Genomic DNA, 20,117 nt, shown 5'->3' with positions numbered 1-20,117 from the left:
TGAATATAAAATATGCAAAATTTTCATTTGATTAAGTCATGAGCATTTTTACAAACAATGAAATAATTCAAGTGATAAAAGATTTGAGCACTATGAATTTGATTTTTGGTTCTTATGTATGAAGAGAAAATTAGATTGGAAGAAAAAAATTCATTTCACGTGTCTCACATATTTCAAGACAGAAATTAATCACCGCTAAATATCGATGAAATTTTTATACCAATTTCATAATAATATGCAGGTTTAGAGTTCAAATCCTCGTAAACCTATTTACTCACATTAAAAGGTAGCCACTATTTTTAATTTATAATTACAAAAATAAAAGCTAATAAAATAAATAATTAACAATACATATTAACATGAGGCCTAGGCGCAAAAGAATTTCCACACAATAACTTTCCCATTTCTTTTTAACACGAGGGACTAAGCCCAAAAAAACAAAACTATAAGACGACTAAACGAGGGGTAGTAATCCCCATAACATCAGTAAGGAACACATGGTTTAACCGAGTAGGACAAAGTTTCAAAAAATATACTAATCCTTGAAGAAACTCCAATATTGGCTAAAACATCAGCGCATTGATTGGCTTCACGATACGAATGATGCAAACAACTTCCCAATCACGCTCCAAAAGCCTTCTAATTTTATGCACAAGTGCACTCCCTTGAAGATTATCGCCTCCTTCACCATGTATGGCATTCACCACCGCTCTAGAATCCACATTCAATTCCACCGCGCTAAAATTCAAATTCCTCGCAATCTTGAGTCCTTCAAAAACACCCCAAAGCTCCACTAGATAGGCATTACCTTGCCCAACAAAATTTGCAAAACCTCCCAACCACTGTGTTTAGCTTGACCCAACCTGCCGGCGGAGGATTCCAACCTATATGCATCACATCACGAGACTATCCCGTAACAGTTTTGTTTGTTATATCTGCTGCAAGGTAGTCTTTGGCATGCTGCAAAACATAACTATGTTAACAGTTTGGCCTCTTAAAATTATCATTGTGATTTTCTTGATTTCTCCACTTCCAAATTGTGTGAGAAGCCATAGACCAATAAATCTTCCACTCAACTACCATACTCCAACCCATGTGATCATTATTCAATCAAGTTACAAGAAATCCAATGATGAAAGTCACTTTGGAAAAAATCAGCTCTTGCATTATTATGAACCACATTCAACCAAAACGGCATAACAAGTGGACAATCTCGCATAACATGTAAGATTGTTTCTTCGACATTTCCACAAAACTCGCACATAGCAGAACCAAGCCCCATTTTACTCTTAGCAAAATTTGTTAAGAGTCTCCCATGTAACAAAATCCACATAAAATAACGAACTTTTTTCAGTACTTTCAATTTCCAAATAGTTTTCCAATTCGGACTTTCACTGTCAGTATCAAACTTGCACAACACCTGGTACATGGCAGCAATCGAAAACTTGTGATTATTTACCCGATACATATACACTGATCCGGCCCAGCACTGTCATCTGGCGGAGGCACTGCAGCAATTTGATGCAAAATCGACTCAGGCAGCCACCCATTTAACAACTCCCAGTTCCATCTACCTCTATCATCAACTAAGTCACTAACCTTGGCATTCCAAATTAACTCAGGGATATGAATATTCAACTCACTAATTCTAATATCAGTATTAATCCACTTTTGATGACAGAAGGCAATACTTCTTCCATCTCTTATAGACCAAAAGCTATTATCAATATCATCAAGCTTTGGCCAAAGATTCACAATTGCCTTCCATAGATTTGAATCTGATTGCTTAGCTAGTACTCCATTTTGAACTTCATTTCTCTTATATTTCCCCCATAAAACATCACACCATAAATCATGCGCACCACAATGTAATTTCCATCCAAGCAAGTTTTAGAATACAAGCCTTGTTCATATCTTGCAGCCTTCTTAAACTTAATCCTCAATTAGCTTTTGGTTTAGTAACTTTAACCCAACCAATTGCATGATATTTCCTAGTATTATCTGAATCACCCCAAATAAATTGCCGCTGTAAACGCTGAATATCGTCAAGACATAATTTAGGAATCATCATCATTGGAAATGTAGGAATAGCTTCCAACATACTTTTCGCCAAGCCAGCAAACGAGTCGTCATCATTGGAAATGTAGGAATAGCTTCCAACACACTTTTCGCCAAGCCAGCAAACGAGAGATGATTTGCCTTCCACACTGTTAGCTTTGCACTAACATGCTCCAAAAGATAATTACAGTCCACTCGTTTCGGAGCTCAGCCACTCAAAGGAACACCAAGGTACTTTCCAAGGGAACTTGTTTCTCTAAATCCAGACACTTGAATCAGCTTATCCTTAACACTTCTGACAGCATTCTTAGAAAATAATATGGTCGTCTTCTCTATACTCACTTCCTGACCAGACATTTTGCAAAACCGGTCCAAAATCTTCAGCACACACACCATCTGAGCTTCTGTTACCCCACCAAACAACAAATAGTCCGCAAACATCAAATGACACAATAGGCCCTCCTCGACCGGCACGAAGCACATTCCACTCTCCCACATTAACATGTGAAATAAGGTGGGAAAGCTTGTCAATACACAAAACGAAAAGGTAAGGAGAGATAGGATATCCTTGATGAATCCCTCTCTGAGGAGGGAAATAATAAGCTCGCTCCATTCCATTTAACATTAGTATCCACGCTAGTCACCATGTGCATAATAATATTTACCATATTCTTTGTTTCCCTAAAACCTTTGCTTTATTTTACTGGTAATTAATGGTATCACAACAAATATGTAGAAATATCAAAAGCACCAGATCAAAATGTAAGAGCAAACAAAAAGGGGACATGGGAGTCATCAATACTTTTCTTTGCAGACAAGGTTACTACAAGAGAACAAAATATTAGAGAACGTGAGAAACCTATCCAAGACAAACCTGAAACAGCCACCAAACACATTACATTTACATCTAGACATGGACTAAGCTACGACAAATAAAAATTGCCACTAATCCTATAAATGATTGTCATCTCCCTCTATCCATGGCTCACTGTAATCTTTGAATGTGAGTGGAACAGGGTTCTATGAAGACCTGGTCATTTTTCACAGTATATTCTTTGTTTCACCCGCCTTCCATTTACATCGCTGCCATCAAGTATTGCTTCGTTCCTATGCTTGCACAGGAAGTCTGAATGCTCAGTAAATCTGGCCACATACTCCAAAAGCTCAGTCAAAACAGATGGACAACTTTCCTTCAAATACTCGAAACCATCAGTTTGCATCACAGCTGAAGAAAAGAAAGGAAACAAAATACATCAGTTTGATAATCATAGTTCCGGATGAAGAATAAATAGGTACAAACAATTCTTTTGCTGTCATTGTACCCATATAAATTTACCAAAGATGTGGGTAAAACTGTAAAGACCAACATCCTATACAGCATCATAATTAAAAGAGTTTAAAATTACAACCACATAAAATAAAAAAACCAAATCTTGATCTAACCTTTTCAAAAAACTAAACTTGATTTGCATAAACAAATTCGTTGTAGTATCATTTGTAAAACAAATACTAATGAAAAAAGTTCCTTAATAATGCAAAAGCTTATGAATCACTAGTAGAGCATATTTTCATTCAAATTCAATCTGGAGGGAACATAATAGTGAGCATCTAACATAAATGTCATTAGTGAATTTAATTTCATTGATGCAACACACTGACTTTTCAGACCTTTGACTGTCCAATTTTTTTTCTTATTTGTTGCATCTGTGTGACAAAATTGAAGTTCAATTAACTAAAACACACCTCTGAGATTTTCAGGCCTTGCAATGAATTTCAGACAGACTGCTTTCAGCTGGAAACAATGATGCTGCTCTGCCAAAGCTAAAGTTGTAGCCACAGTGTTTATTGCAACATCTTCACATAAACTTGCTTCACACATCAGCCTAAGTCTATCTAAGCCATACCGATCAGCTGCTGCTAGCAGATGCTGAGCCATCAAGGTAGTTGCCCATTTTGAGTTAATCCCAGTAAGCTCTTGCATGTCAGGCAGTGAGTCCCAATATATAACATGAAGCAATGCCTGCAAATTAGAAAAATATGGCATAGCAATGCAGACAAGTTGCACATTCCATATGCATAACGTTAAGCTTCATTTGTACGCAAAATAATAAAACCACAAACACATTAAACACAAGTACGGCATGTTGTAAGTGTCAACTGCATAAAGTCAAGGCTGTTTGAAAAACCAAAGGTTTAATAAAGTGTATAAACAATATTTTAAGAAACCAGCTAGAACTTGGCAAACAGGAACCAAGATCATAAAGGAACTCATAACTACAGTCAATTTATAGAAGAACGTTGGGGTGTCTTTCAAAAATGTGCACACCAATATTTTGAGGCATAAAATGAGGGGAGTGATCGGAAAATGTTGGCAAAAAAGTGACATTCGTCCAAGTACTGTGTTATTTATTGTTGTTTTCTGCTTGAACATTCAAAATTTGATCAGAAACATCCAACAGTCAAATAATACTCGCAAGCTGCAACCGGAAAGGGTGGAATTTTCAAAACATAGAAGTGACCGTTTCTATGTAGAAAGGAAAAAAAACCAACACAGTGAAATATATTCACTTATAAGTTCTCATTAGAGGGGTACAACCAAAACATATGTAGTATATCAAAACAACCACAAACAATACAACACATTTTGAGAAACTACACCCAACTACGCGAGAAGTAGACCGGATGGGTATTAAGTCGGTTGCAATGATCTGCTTAACAATGATAATACAGGGGCAACCTACGGAAAGACTCTAAAGAGCGTGATGTCCACATCAGGACAGAGACAAAAGGAATAACCGGGAAGAATTTTGCAAAAGCACCGCAAACAAAAATCACAAAAAGGGGAAGCACAGAGAAAAATGATTTAAACCTTGAAAACTGGAGCCTCCATGTCTTCAACTTTTATACATTGTGTATTCTTATCTTTCATAGGACCAAAAAGTTGAGCTCTAAAAACAGCTGATCGAGCAGCTAGTACCAATTTATGAGCTGCAAAAATTTCACCATTCACTTCAAAACTCACATCACTGTCCTTTCCACTTTCCAGTAGCTTCCCGAACTGGTGACCAATAGTAGAAGGTGGTATTGCAATTGAAAATGTTTTAGGGCCCTCTGTGTGTGACCTCACGACACCAACGCTACAATTAACACTAAGGCAGTCATCTTTAAGGTAATCTGATGTCTCTAGTGACACTCTCTTGAAAAATCTTTTGTATCCCCTGAAACACACAATTTAGAACAATTAGCCTCTACCAAACTGTATACCTTCTTCCATTATCACAAATAGTTCCAAGAAATATTTGGTCAACCCAAAATCAACAAATGAATTCAATGGGAGACAACAAAATGACAAATTTCAATATAAATCAGAAAATACAATGTTATTACTTTGAGTAGTTTAAGGGGAGGAAAACATTTGCATCACATGCAAAAAGTTTCCCAAAAGATACATATTGTAATTACATATCAAACAACAAAACCTTAATAAATATATACACATAAAACTTCCAAATTTTCATCTTTCAAAATCACCCGCATAAGCATAAATACATAACTAAACCTCAAGTAAACACTCCTACCATTCCAAGTATCCAACAATAAAATGCAAGTGTCCAATTCATTAAAAGTTCAAATTTTGACTGAAATTATACTATTTTATAGTGCAGATGTTAACATAACAAGACCGTTAAACAAAATCTGAAAAAACCCAGCAGGTGCAAAGCTTTAAAAACACTACCCAGTACCCACGAAGACAAATTAAATTCTAAATCAATAAAAAAAAAACTTAAAAAAGACATTTTTTTAACCAAAGCAAACTCAGTTATAACTGATAACTAACCACATGCTACCACGATATTTCAACGTGTAAGGTCCACTCTCCAACGTTCTCTCAAAATGGCTATGAACCTTATGCCTCTCTTTCCCACTCTGATCCAAAAGTGTCAATTCAAAAAGTGCCCTAACATCAGTTCCTTCGCTTGCAAGCGCTATGAAAAGCGACACATACGTAGCATTATCCTCCAAACTTTTCCCATCAGGATAGAAATAAATCGCCCAATCGTAACCACCAACAGAAAATATCTCCGATGCTATGTACTTCCCAATTCCAATCCCTTTCGATAACGAATACCCCGAAATCTTGAACCTGTGAGAACCTTTAACCGTTTCGGTTATCGATGTCGATGAAGTTGTTGCCGGACCTGAAGAAGGTGATGCCGGTGATGAATTTGAGGAAGGCCTCGATGTTTCTCTCAGAATCTTACCCATACGAGAACTGAATCAGAATCAGCAACAATGTGTTGAAGCTTGAAAATGGGAATCTAAATCTAATTATCTAAACCCGATCTATGGAAAATTGGATCGGGTGAGAATGATTATCGAGAAAAAGCGAGATTTTGGTGAAAAAATATAGGGTGATTTTGAGAGATTGAATTTCTAGGGTTTGGATTTGGGAAATAGTAGAAGAGATAAAGGAAGAGAAAAAAAAATGGATGGTGGTGGTGGTGATAAAGGAAAGTTGAAAAGTGATGTGTGACGCGCTTAAATATTGCGCGTGGGTTTTATAAGTGATTTTGTACACGTGTCGATAGATGATAAGCAGATCTTGGAAGCAAAATAACATGTACGACGGCAGTGACGCAGTGAATTTTTTAGTCACGTTTGTCGGCGCCTCCTCAGTTTCCACCAATCTTAAGAAACCCGAACAAACACAAAGTAACCAAGTTTTTTTAATTGGCTAGTTAAGTTTCAAAAAATTGCAATTTTGATTTTCTATATTTCAAAATAACATTTTTCCCCCTATTTTTACCTCTTTTGCAAAAGTTTAATTTTAACCAAGTCAATGTTGATGTGACATCAGTTTTTTTTGTCACTTATATTTTTTTTAAAAAAAAAACAATTACACTGAAATTGTATAATCATTGACAAGTTCCAACTCCAAAGGAGTGAATTGTACTATAAATTTCATTTTTTTTAGATCAAATAAAATAAAACATATCATAAGATTCATATCCAAGCTCCTAAATGATAAATCAAAACATTTATTCATAAAAAACTTCTATTTCACATAGATATTACAGTCTACGGATGCACCCAGAATTCATGTTTGAAAATTATTCAAGAAAACATAGATAGATCAAGACACTATCACAGTTGATCTTTGATGCAAATCAAAAATGCAGAAAATGAAATCGCAAATACCATTCATTATTAACATTATTTTTTATAACGAAAATAATTGTAGAATTTTTTTTCACCATAAAAAAATGTAGAAACTAATTGACGGCACAAATTGACGGCAAAGACCAATTTTAATAATGGAAATAATTATAGGATTTTTTTCACCATAAAAAAAATGTAGAAACTATTCTTGATTGTAGGATAAAATGTAGACCTAAAAACATATTTAATCCTTACATATAATAGGAGCTCATCAACAAAATTTGCCATCATTGATGATACCCTCATTCTCAGTTTGCTGGATAAGAGTTGAAAATCCTTTAGTACTTGGGATGAATAAGAATGGAGAAAGATGATCTCTTTATTATAAGGCTAGTTTGGTCTTTATAAATTAAAATTGTGTAGGAAGCTGATTCCACCCACACCCTAATCGTTTTTTTTTTTTTTATTAAAGAGAGGTGTTGTTTAGTCATTAAAATTTTATCGTCAAATTTGTTGACAATTATTTTTTGTGTATATTTTGACATATGTGCAAGTGTCGAAAGTATAAAGTAGGAAAAGGTTAAAATGTAACCGTGAGCTTAATTTAGTTGATAGACATATTTCATTTTATATGTGGCGATCAGGACACGAACTTCAAACACTCCACATATCTATCTTAAAGTGGAATTTCTACCCACTAGATTACTTGATAATTTTTTTTTTAAAATGAATATGTGCAATATATATCACATACAATATCAAGATTTTATTGTTCAAATAACATTGTTTACCCAAATCCACTTTTGATCGAAACCTAACATTTATATAACTCCACAAATATAACACAATTTATTGTAACAGTTAGCTTTACTAATATCAATCTTTTAGGTATATCACCTCTTTTTTTTTAACACTCCGGGACACGTCTTATTTAGACAAGTAACGGTACACTGCTGAAGTAAGCAATTTTAATAAGTCCAAAAATAATGTTTAATATAAAAAAGTTAATAAATACTATTTATAAATCTATCACAATTGTGTCAATTTCAACAACAAATGTATCCATACATATCTAAATAAATGTGTACAGAATTTTTTTTTGTTTATAATTCAATTTTTCGTTTTGTGTTTAAGAAGAGTATATGTAAACTTAAATACCACTTAATAATAATTTGAGATGGAGGGAATAGTACCTGTCCATGTTGCTTATCATATTAAATAAGGGAGATTCTATGGCGCATTTCGTTTTTGGACTGTTTTGGTGCAGTCTTTTTTCTTGATCAGTAGAATTCAATTTAATTCTCACATCAGCGCAAGTCTATGGTGGGTCTTTTTTTTTTAACAAACTTTTATTTATTGCATATGAATCCCCCATAAAATAAATATTCATTTACAATTTGCGAACAAAAAACAAATTGGCTTCATTATCGTTGAAAAGCTCATAGTCCTTTTTTGGGTTGCAGAATGATGCCAGCTGGATGATATGAACTTGTAATTTTTGGCTTTTTGTTAATCGCCTCATTTATCAAACTTGAGTTGTGAGACTGAACACATATTTACTTTCTACTTAGTTGATGACATTTTCTCTTTATTCATCACTAGAGTTATAAATTGGATGTTGGAATTAACATATAGACTCTCATGTACTTCTTCCATTGGTGAACGAAAATGATCGAAAACAAATTTATATACGGACAACAAATTCTCACCATCAATCACAATACTTCATAATTCCATAATTAAAAAGAAAGGTATCTAACACAATTGAAAATCAAATTTATATACATAAAACAAATTAAAACATAAACCCTAATTCCCAAATTGAAATCAAATTGATTCTTAATAAATAATTACACATAAATATAAAAAACGTTTGAGTTTCGTATTTAACTTAGCAACTGTCTTTTCAATACGACCACACATAAACTTATTTTTTAATCTCACCGTCGAATGGAGTTTCGTTCGCGAAAACGATGATGAACGTAGGTGATGAACAAAGAAGTTTCAATTTTAGGGATTTTGATGAACGCAGGTGATGAACGCATGTGATGAACAGAGAAGTTTCAATTTTAGTAATTTTGATGAACGCGGGTGATGAACAGAGAAGTTTTTATTTTAATTGATTTACAATCACAATTAAAATTAAAAACAATTTATACATTGAGGTAATTTTGTAACTTTTAATATGGTAGAGACTTAGTTGAAATATTATTTGATATAAAGATAATGGTAGATACCATATAAGTGGTTTGTATTATACTCAGTCCTAGAACAGCAAGAAGAAATCAGTAAAGGGAATATTTCAATACTAATTGACACAATTTTGACAGGGAATAAATGGTGCCTTAGTACGTGCAATTAATCTCTACCAGAACGATCCTGAGAGTTGGAAGCAACTTGTTCAGAAGGACATGAACATAAATTTTAGCTGGGATTCTTCAGCAGCACAATATGAGGAGCTCTATTTAAAATCCGTGACAAGAGGAAGGGCAGCAAGACGTGCTTAATTTAATCTCAAACTCCAACATAACACAATGATTCATGTCTAGAATCAATCTAAGGAATCAGAAAGAGGAAACCATATAACTTATAACTTGAAAGCTTGATTGAGTTAGATAATAACTTGTTGATCAAAGATACATATGGGTGAGATATTGCTCTGTTTATACAGCTTATTGAACCAACAAACTATGAATCAATTATGAGAAATGATATTTTTACATTTATGGGAACACAATTGTTTTTAGTGTTAACCCCTGATTTTTAGGAGAAGGGGTCATAGTAATTCGGAATTCGGTCGTGAGGTTATGAGATAGTTATGCTGGAGATGGAGCTTGGGGAGAACCGATGTTCGATCTCAGCAGAACACATTATGAAAGGACAAAATATTTTAAGTTGGGGCCTAAATATCCTAGCATATAGACATATAGTAGTTTCATAGTTGGACCAAAAGACTGAAGATTGTAAGGATACTATGTAAAAGAAGCCTTTCGTCATTAGGGCACGATGACCTTTAAACACTAGCAATACAATGCAAATAACTGTACTTATCTTTGCAAACATATGGATAAACTTGTAGTTCTATTAACAGTAGCCAAGTAGTCCTATGCAACCAATTTTTTTATTATATAGTAATAACCGGCTTCATTGTTGTATTATAGTCCCAATGCATATACTTTTACTAGGTTTGTCAAAAAATATCATTATATTATATGTTCAAGCTTCAAATACTAATAGCAGGTACTACCAGATAAACAGGAAAGGAGTCCAATCAGCTTATAGTAGACACGAGTGAACTTTGATAGTAATAATGGAAGAGAAACACGAATATGAAGGTGCACAGTTAATTGTTATAATCAATACCATTGCTTGACAATCCATGATTGAACATGATGATAAAGGTTTAATAATTACTACCATCATGTATCCTTAAAACAAGCTTTCGGAAGAAAGAACCCTAGCTTGCCTCAGAATCCTCTTTAAATATAGGAAATATGTGCCTTGTGCAAAAACTAATAGTTAAAAATAGAGGTAACCAAGTAGCATTATTCATTCTGGATCAGGTGAACCACCAGGGACCAACTGCATTGCACACCACATATTGTTAGTATCACTATGACACCGTAAAAACTAAAAAACATGCGAGACTACTGTCACCGTTTTCTGAAATTGCCAAGTCAAAAGATTTATTAATAATAATCCATAGAATTTAGGTAAATAGAAAACAATTGAGTATTTGGCACTTACAATGGCAATGTTGTTTCCGTTGAGTAAAATCTGATCAAGCTTAGTAACCCTTCTCCCCTCAGCAGTGATCTCACTGTTGAATGAATTTAAAATCAAATCAACTTATTATGTGCCCAAGGCATCACCGTGAAAGAATAGAGAACTAACATAAATCATACACAGACACAAAAGCCAAGCCATTACAAAAGTGAGAAAGTCTTCTGTAAGGGCAATTAGATATAAATAATCTATGAACTTGGTACATGACAGAGGCATTATGATGCCATTTGGCCCATGTATCAAAACACACCCAATGATAAAAAAGACGCCGTTGTTAGTGTTCTATATTTGCATTCCTAACAAGTTTAAAATTAATTTCAGTTTTGACCATCTTTTCTTCGCAAGGAAACCTACTTTCATAAAGGTTGGGGAAAAAAGTATAATTAACTTCTCCGACATCATGCCAATTCAAACTAAATGTAAACACTCACAAAAGTTGGGGAAAAACTGTTCATTATCGAAATTAACGTAGTATAACAATTCCAGTTAGAAGTGTAATTAAAAATGTTCGGGGCATCGAGTCCACGCATGAAATAAATGCATCCCTAAACAAACATGTATATCTGGTCCTATTCTATCTTCCTACCCAACAAACACGTGTTTAACAGAAAAACAATCAAATGTGCACAATGTAAATATAAATATAAAAAACAGAACATCAGAAAGTTTTGCAGATAAAAGCATAAAATGTAGTGGTGCAGGTCTTACTATTCAGTAACATCTTCAAGGACCATGTTGACATACACATCAAAGCCTCTAAGAGTACCAACAAGCTCCTTGTCACCTTTCATTATCACCCATATTTTTGAACCTATACAGCGGTCAATCAGTTCTGCATATTTTAAGCACAAAATGATATGTTATCTTAAACTTTGTTCAAAGCTATATTGGATTACACAAAAATTGGTTGGAGAGAGATAGTGAATTCAAAAACCTGATGGAAGAAGCTGTGATGGATTATTAGCCATGAATATGAATTGGTAAGTTCACCAAAAACCTGTGACGGGAACAGAAAAGATTAAATCGATGAAGTTTATAAATGTTTCTGAAAATTTATTAGCTCTGCCTCAACTAACTTAAGTTCAAACAATGAAAGCAAGATGAAAAGAAATATAAGATTTTGTCCATGTTCCCAATGCTAGTGAAAATAACAAAGTAAACCAACCATATAAAAAATCCACAAGTCCCTAATGAAATTCAATTGATATTTGAAATTAGAGTGAGAAGCAAAATAACATAGAAATAAAGCAAGTATGCCCTAGTAGCAGTTCATTGTACGATCAGTATTGTGAAGTAATTAATACTCCCTCCGTCCCATTTTCCAATTTTACCCTTGGTCATTTTTATTGCGCTTTTTGAAACATTAAATTATTTTATGTTATTAAATGCAAATTTCTATTTTTAGATACCTTAACATGTGCCCTTGGTGCACATGTTAACATGACCCATTATAAAATACTACCTATTTATGAGGAGATATAAAGGGCATAACTTTACACTACACAACACTTCTTATAAAATCTACACTATTAACAGCTTTTCTAAAAGAGTGTGCTACAATACAACCTTAGTATGGGACATGAAGTATTAACAGCTTTTCTAAAAGAGCGAGTACAAAGTAGTTTTCCTCATTTACTCTTCGATTGTAAAACTAGCTTATACTACATGAAGTATTAAGTATATGATACATATTTACTGAATATGTGCTTAATTAAACTATTTACTCTCATTATTCAACAAGGCACAATCTTGATTTAGGCCGCTTGGATAAACAGCTTATTTTGCAGCTTATAGCATAAGTTCTTATGTATAAACTATTTTTATAATAAAAAATAAAATAAAGTCAAACTTTTTTCATATAAGCTATAAGCCATTTTCATAAGCTATCTTGGAGAGCTTGTGAAAATAAACAGAAAACACCTTACTGAAAATGCCATAAGTTGTTGTCTCATAAATAACTGCTTATGCTAGTATATAAGCTCACATAAGTCAATCCAAACAGACCCTTCGACACTGAGAGAGAGTTTGTTTACAGCACAAAATGCAAATTAATCCAAAATCCTATTAATCAGTGCAATCCCAAAAGATTAGGAATTTGCTGCAGAAAGATTAATTGATTGATTTCAATCTCATGGTATAAAATCCGAATTAATCAAATTAAATACTCCTATTAAACCCTAGTTAACTAATAACACCAATGCAAACGGTAACTGAAAATCGAAAGTTGAGCATGCCGGAGTGGAGTTGAATCACCGGCGAAGTGGCGGCTATCGCGGCCGCAAATCGCGCTGGAATTGGATCCTCGCAGAGGGGAAAAAAAGAATCGCTAAAATAAAATAAAGATGAAAACCTGAAATGCTTCTTACTTTTTGTGGCGCCGAAGACCAATTTCTGGCGAGTTGAATTAAGTGCGATTCTCCAACTTGTTTGATGTAGCTGCTGAGTTTGTTGTTTTAGGGTTTTAATTCTCTAGCTATGGCGACGGAGAGATGGAATCGGCGACGGAGAGATGGAGAAGCGGTAATGTGAAAGAATGAAGAAAGGAGAGGGTCGTTGAGACTGGTGCTTTTTCAATTTTTAATTTCAACCTTTGGATAATGTGTTTTCCACGTGTCTCGGATCTGTTAAAAGAACTTGAAAACTAAAGGATAACCTACGGCTAGTTTGTAACTTTAGATTAAGTTTGTCAAGTCAACCAATCGTCAGGTGATTGACGCTCAATTTGGTAAGGAGGATCGCGATTTGATTCCCCGCAATTGCAATGAGGAGGGGGTTGGAACCACTTGATTAGGGATGGGTAGGGTACTATAGTACCCATCCCCATCTCAATTCTCAATGCACTTTTCTGTTGGTATGTGTAGTTTGGTTTGCTGTAAATTAGTTTTCCCATATTACATTATATTTGAGTACAATTGTAAATCATGTAATGTATATTAATCATACAAAAGTACTCCTTGGAGTAAGTAATAAGAATTTGAGTATAACAAATACTCTTTATGAGATTAAATTCTCCTCTGTTCTTTTAAACCTACAAAAATATCCAATTTGTTCAATTGTGCTCTTTCAACTTATAAAGTAGATAATTTTATCTAGTTATAACATGAATTATCTATCCTTGTCCCAAAATTCTTTCTTAAACAAAGGGTTTTAGTTTTTCTTAACTCTATTTTGAGGATCTTTGAACTTTATATCTAGCATGGAGTCAAATTTTGTGGAATGTATTAGCATTTTTCAGGCTTCCTTTGTGCACTTGTGCTATGTAATAAACCAGTTTGTGAAAATAAATGAAAATGTATAACTTGTAGAATAAATATACCAAAGCACCACGAGATGGTCAACCATTCTAAGACTGACCTGGTGTAGATTTTGATTTTCCTGGTTTGAAGTTTCTTAATTGTTATCGTCAAGCCCTGTGCAGAGATTCAATAAATGAGTCTCTCGCCAGCTCTTCGATTATGCTAATGTTCATATAGTCTTTGCAAAGTACTCCCTCTGGAATGAAATATAAGCAAGACAGGTATCTGAAAAGTTGATGTATCTGGTCTTAATTTTAAACCACAAACACCAACCTTTCACATACCATACCCATTTTGCTTATAATTCATTCTCGAGGGAGTATAAAATATAATATACCTTTTGTGTGACTAGTAAATTAGTGATTAATGTTTTCAACTTGAATCTTTTTAGTGCAATACTTTATGGTTTCCGAGACTTCTTGAAATACTAGTGGTTATGGTTTTCTTGTAAATCTTAAATTTTATATACATCCTACTTTTTGGAATACTTTTAGTAATGTTATTACTAAGAAAACTATTTCAGGTTATGTATGTGTTTGTAATGCGTCCTGAGATCTTGCCGAAATCATATCAAGATTTCATTCAAAAGACCGGACCAGTTGCAGAGCCTGTATACAGGGCTGTAAGGGATAGCTGTAGAGGTCATCCAGTTTATGTTGCTTCGCTGCATGCCTACTTATCTCGGAAAGGAAAATCTGATTATGTGAATTTGGAAGAATTTCCCTCTATTATTCCTTGTTCCATCATTCATGCAGGAACAAGTTCATGTTTAGTTCACGAAGTAAATGCAACATCATTAACATTTAAAAAAACATTCCCACTTTACTTCTCTCTGACCTTTGTGTCGTTTGTCGTTCTGCATCAACAAAAGGTACTTCCCTACCGAACTATTTTTGTTACTTGTATATCAGCAAATGGAATACTCACAAAGGTTGGCGATAAAACAATTTTGTATAAAAGAAACACACCACAACTAATGTTGCTAGGTTCCGTATTTTCTTTTGTACAATTTATGATTTATGATAGAATTAACTACGCGTCTATCACATTGCAAGGCATGTTAGTTTCAGTTTAATGGTACACAGAACACAGTTGAATTTCATGTTTGGAATTTTTATCTTACCTCTCCCTACAATTCAATCTGAGTAGGTTTCAATTCAATGTTTGTCGTTTCTAAAGGATCAATACTACTGATTCCTAGCTTTTTGTTGATGATTTCTTGCACCGTTTCCATTATCTATACTGCTATAATGCACTTGTCAAGGTGCTTCTGTTGCAACAGTATGATTGGAGTTTAGGGGGTCAATTTTATTAATTATTAAGAGACCCACATTGAATGAGATATGACCTGAAAATGTATTTATAAGTGGGAAGCATCCCTTACTTACCTTACAAACCAATTTTATAGGGTTGAGTTAGGCTCAACCCAAATTTTAAGGTGGTATTAGGGTCTATCCAAGTTCCATTTCGCACTTGCTATCAGCCACTTAGATCACGTTCAAGACGTCTTACCCTGGGCATCATGGGTGTGTGTTAATTAGACTTAAGAGTATATTTTGGGTTATGAATGAATAAGATGGTGTCATTGATAACTATTGTACACATTGTCTTCAGTATGCAATTACCAATGCCACAACTTCTATCGCTGACATTACTGTAACTTATGTTATGACCATTGTTATTTTGTCATCAGAAATTAATGGATGGCATGCATAAGACAAGATCTATTTTTGAGGGAAACAATTCATACCTTACAGCATCTGAAATTTCAGTCCACACTTCAAGGGTTAGCAAGCTATCAGAAAAGAATCACCCCTAGACTCCATTGACGCCTTTGAGTCTGATTGTATCCCATGAATCACAACATATCTTCCTTTCCTTACACCTGCTTTTCTGTATTTCACCTCCGCAACATACTTAAGTATATAATTAGATGATATGTTTTCTGATTTTGTGTTTTCAATTTGGTTTCATTCATTTTTGAATAAGTTGGTCATTTTTGTTCATTCTCATTTAGATGTAGGTTTCAAAAAAAATTTCCATGTGTTAATGAACGAGAACCCTTGGCAAAATTTTTATTTCTACTACTTAGCTTTTCTGATTTTGTGTTTTGAGCTATTATTTTAAATATAATTTTCCTAATTTTGATATTCTGAACTGTCAGGAAAAATGAGCAGTGCAGATTGGGGAGGTGGTAGTTAGCACTGATGGCACATCGGGTCAGATTCTTCTTCTGTTGAAGTAGGGGCACAGAGGTACATCCTGATTATCAATTAACATGATATTGTATACTTAAATAACACAGATTCTTCTATACTTAAATATACAATATCATGTTAATTGGTAATCAGATGTACCTTTGTGCCCCTACTTCAGCCGAAGAAGAATTTGACCCTCTGTAGCCTAACAACCACCTCCCAATCAGCATTTCATTTTTACTGACAGTTCAGAATATCAAAATTAGGAAAATTATATTTAAAATAACAGCTGAAAACACAAAATCAGCAAAACTAAGTAGTAGAAATAAAAAATTTGTCAAGGATTCTCGTTCATTAACACATTAAGGAAAAGAAAATTGAAACCTACATCTAAATGAGAATGAACAAAAATGACCAACTTAAGCAAAAATGAATGAAACCAAATTGAAAACACAAAATCAGAAAACATATCATCTAATTCTATACTTAAATAACAAAATCAACAAAGTCAATTATCTACACATTGCACACTTGATAGACTATGAAATCCAGGGTTGAGTGAAATTAGCACAAACTTAAGGAAAATAAAATTGAAACCTAGATCTAACTAGATTAGATTACAAATGAAACCTAAGAGTGGGATGGTGAATTTGAAAATGAATGAATGTCATCAAAATTTACCTAGATCTAGATGGATGAATGAATTGTGAAATTAGAGACAGAAATTGCAAATGGATGCACAAAAATAAATGATTTATATATAAGGAAAAAAAAGAAATAAATAATAAATAAATTTAAGAGAGGTTGGAGGTTAATGTTTGGCTGGGCTGACTGTAGGGGTGTGCAGAAAAAAAATACCCGACCGAAAGTGAAAAACCGATTCGGGCGGGTTGAATTGGGTGAACCGGACCACAGTTCAAGAAAAATCAGGTCTAGATGAGTTGAACCGGTCGGGCCCGGTTTTATTTAAACTCCACCCATACAGACCGAACCCGACCGACACATGTAAATATACAGCTATGTGAGTCAATGCATCACTGCCCCAATGCATTTTTTCTCAAAATTTTGCAGTGCCTTGTCTAATCACAGGAAAAAAGAAAGAAAACTAATGCATAGCATAGTATTATTAGTATGTGTCATTTTTCTTGAGACCCACAAAAGCAAACAGCAAACTAGTTATCATAGCATGCTACCCACCGACTAGTCTTCACATAATTTAATTGGCGTAACTTTCTAGTAGTCTCAATTTATTAGTAATAAAATTAATTTTAAGTATCAATATCACTTTCTCTCTTGTAAGTAAAAAATAAATAAATTTCTTTACATCTTCTACCTGAGTCATATATTTGCTGAAGTTTCTCTCTCAGACTCTCACCACAAACAACAAGTCTCTCTCATCATAAGTCATGGAGTAATTTCTTCTACAACACTAGATCTAACATACAACTACTAAGAACATCATTTTTGTGAGAGACTCAAACTCCATTCTTCAATTAACTCTAAAAAGCTCAGATCAAAATTTGAAACGATCCATCATTCTTTTTACTCCCATCTATTAAGCATAGTAGTTAATCCCGGATCCCGGAGCGGAGCGGCGAGCCCCAAAACTGGGATAGCGGCATCCCGGGGAGCGGGATGGCCGGGATGCCGCTATTATTTTTTATTTATTTATAAATTACATAAATAATACTATAAACATATAATTAATGTAAAATTAAACAAACATCTCAAAATCCATAAAACATTCATAAATTAAAAATTAAAAACACAAATCTCAAGTCTACAACACCTTCTTCATCTTTGTCAAAAAAAAAAAAACACCTTCTTCATCATAAAGTAACTAAAAATTACCAACAAAAGTCAAGCAAAATAAATAAGCAAAAGTCAAGTCTCCAACACTTAGATTAATAAAGTAACTAAAAATTAAAACTCGAGTTCATCATCAAAGTCTAAGTCTAATCATCCGAGGTTGAAGAAGAAACAACAGATGAAGGTTGAAGAAGAAACAGCAGATGAAGGTTGAAGAAGTTTGGATCTTGAGAGTGAGAGAAGATAGTACGATAGCGTGAGAGAAAGAATGAATTGCGGCTAGGGTTTAGTTAGGAGTAAGTAACAGTTTTAAAGGTAAAAAACCAATTTTACCCTTACTAAAATGAGTGAGATTTCAAAAATGGCCTTTAAAACCCATGAAAACAAAATCTCAGTCCTAACCCGGGATGGCAACCCGGGACCCGCTCCGCTCCGGTCCACTGGGAACCTGCTGGGATCCCACCGAGAAGCTTAGCTGCGCCGCTCCATCCCATCCCGTCCCGGCAGAGCTCCGCTCCGCTCTGCTCCACCGGGATCCCACTGGGATCGCCCGGGATTGACTACCATGCTATTAAGCAAGAACAAACAATAAACATTCAATCTCAATCATCACTCTATCTTCTTCTCTTCAAATTTTTGATTCACTGTGTTTTTTTTATTTTCTAATTTCGATATTAGTACTCCTCTATCCATGACACTTCTCTTATGTTTTCGATTTTTCTCCTTTTGTTTTGTTTTTGTAAAACTAGTTTTTAATACCCGAATCAACCGATCCGTGTTACCCGTGACCCATGTAACCCGAGACCCGGAAAAACCGATGCATAGTTCGGTCGAAATTGGGTCAGTATTATGTGTGATCGGTTTCATATGATTGGGCTAAATTGAAACCGAAACCGACCGCACCCGACCCGTGCACAGCCCTAGCTGACTGTTTTCTTAAAATAACATTTACGGTCCAAAAAAAAATTTGACTGACCATGAATTTAAAGAAATAAATATAAAATATTGCTCAAAAAACTTTTACTGCCCACAAAAAAACTTTTACGGCGGAAAAAAACTTTTAACTGACCGTGAATTTAAAAAAATAAATAATAAATAAAAAATTCCAGATTTGTTGAATGAAAATCGATGGAAACATTGCTCAATTAAAAAAAAAAAATCATTCTTGAAGGAAGGAGTATAAAGAAAACTTAAACAACGTTTACCTAAAATTCATTGTGGCAGATCTGATTGGCCTTGAAGGGAAGGAAGGCAACGCGTTGATTCTTTAATCGCTTTCCATCTTCATATGTGAAAAGGAATGAGATCTGTGGTTGTAAAGAACGAGTCAGATCTGTTGAAGGAAAATTGATGGAAACATTTTCCAATAAAAAAAGTGTGGAACAAAAGATGAGATCCGTGGTTGGAATGCAAAGATGTCATAGGAAGAGTTTTTTTGAATGAATGGAACAAAAAAGGGAGATATGTTGAAGGAAAATCGAATATTTTTTAATAAAAAATCTGTGATAAGAAACGTTAAAGGGAAGAGAAGATCTGTGACAAGGAATCGAACGAAAGATTTTTTAAATAGATTGGCAAGAGCTAATATGCATAAGCCTATTCTTATGTATGGTACATAAGTCATTCACAGCCATTAGATGATTTTACACGTGTAATAATAAGAACTTTCTATTTTTGTTTGCTCAATTTTGGTCACATTTTACATGCGATTCGATCACCAATTTCGAAAACTAATACCGGAAACATTCATAAAATCGAACGACGATCAAAACGGTATAAAGAACGTCGAGTTTCATTAATTATTGAGGGA

At 34.2% G+C, this 20,117-nt stretch overlaps 2 protein-coding genes across 9 annotated transcripts; both read right to left on the bottom strand.

Annotated features, from left to right (window-relative positions):
- Nucleotides 1-2,844: 2,844 nt before the first annotated feature.
- Nucleotides 2,845-6,591, bottom strand: LOC123920962 (BTB/POZ and MATH domain-containing protein 2-like). Its single transcript, XM_045973330.1, has 4 exons — nt 5,897-6,591; nt 4,928-5,276; nt 3,802-4,078; nt 2,845-3,283 (listed from the first exon to the last, which is right to left on the bottom strand). The coding sequence occupies exons 1-4, from the start codon at nt 6,322-6,324 to the stop codon at nt 3,093-3,095; spliced, it is 1,245 nt and encodes a 414-aa protein (XP_045829286.1). The 5' UTR covers nt 6,325-6,591; the 3' UTR covers nt 2,845-3,092.
- A 3,957-nt stretch (nt 6,592-10,548) lies between these two features.
- On the bottom strand, nt 10,549-19,839 carry LOC123920928 (sm-like protein LSM5). Of its 8 annotated transcripts, none has more exons than XM_045973324.1 (7): nt 19,513-19,839; nt 16,051-16,983; nt 14,359-14,414; nt 11,939-12,001; nt 11,713-11,836; nt 10,966-11,038; nt 10,549-10,800 (listed from the first exon to the last, which is right to left on the bottom strand). In XM_045973324.1, exons 4-7 carry the CDS (start codon nt 11,970-11,972, stop codon nt 10,768-10,770), a joined length of 264 nt encoding a protein of 87 aa, XP_045829280.1. In that variant the 5' UTR covers nt 11,973-12,001; nt 14,359-14,414; nt 16,051-16,983; nt 19,513-19,839; the 3' UTR covers nt 10,549-10,767. The 8 variants fall into 8 exon arrangements, with proteins under 8 accessions (XP_045829280.1, XP_045829245.1, XP_045829254.1 ...); XM_045973289.1 differs by having other exon boundaries at nt 13,371-14,414; nt 19,513-19,836; XM_045973298.1 differs by having other exon boundaries at nt 13,371-15,813; nt 16,051-16,204; nt 19,513-19,836.
- Nucleotides 19,840-20,117: the final 278 nt, after the last annotated feature.

The sequence above is a fragment of the Trifolium pratense genome, linkage group LG1 (assembly GCF_020283565.1).
Source record: "Trifolium pratense cultivar HEN17-A07 linkage group LG1, ARS_RC_1.1, whole genome shotgun sequence".
In the NCBI taxonomy this organism is placed as follows: domain Eukaryota; kingdom Viridiplantae; phylum Streptophyta; class Magnoliopsida; order Fabales; family Fabaceae; genus Trifolium; species Trifolium pratense.
This window is presented reverse-complemented; position numbering and strand designations above follow the sequence as displayed.

Bases quoted from the DNA above. Each gene is read 5' to 3' on its own strand.
- LOC123920962 (XM_045973330.1), bottom strand. From the start codon at position 6,324: ATGGGTAAGATTCTGAGAGAAACATCGAGGCCTTCCTCAAATTCATCA. The intron at 5,277-5,896 runs GTTAGTTATCAG...TGTGTGTTTCAG, and splicing joins AAATATCGTGGTAGCATGTG to GGGATACAAAAGATTTTTCA. The intron at 4,079-4,927 runs GTTTAAATCATT...TCTAATTTGCAG, and splicing joins TGGAGGCTCCAGTTTTCAAG to GCATTGCTTCATGTTATATA.
- LOC123920928 (XM_045973324.1), bottom strand. From the start codon at position 11,972: ATGGCTAATAATCCATCACAGCTTCTTCCATCAG. The intron at 11,039-11,712 runs GTAAGACCTGCA...TTCATTCAACAG, and splicing joins CTTGAAGATGTTACTGAATA to TGAGATCACTGCTGAGGGGA. The intron at 10,801-10,965 runs GTAAGTGCCAAA...TGTGCAATGCAG, and splicing joins ACGGAAACAACATTGCCATT to TTGGTCCCTGGTGGTTCACC.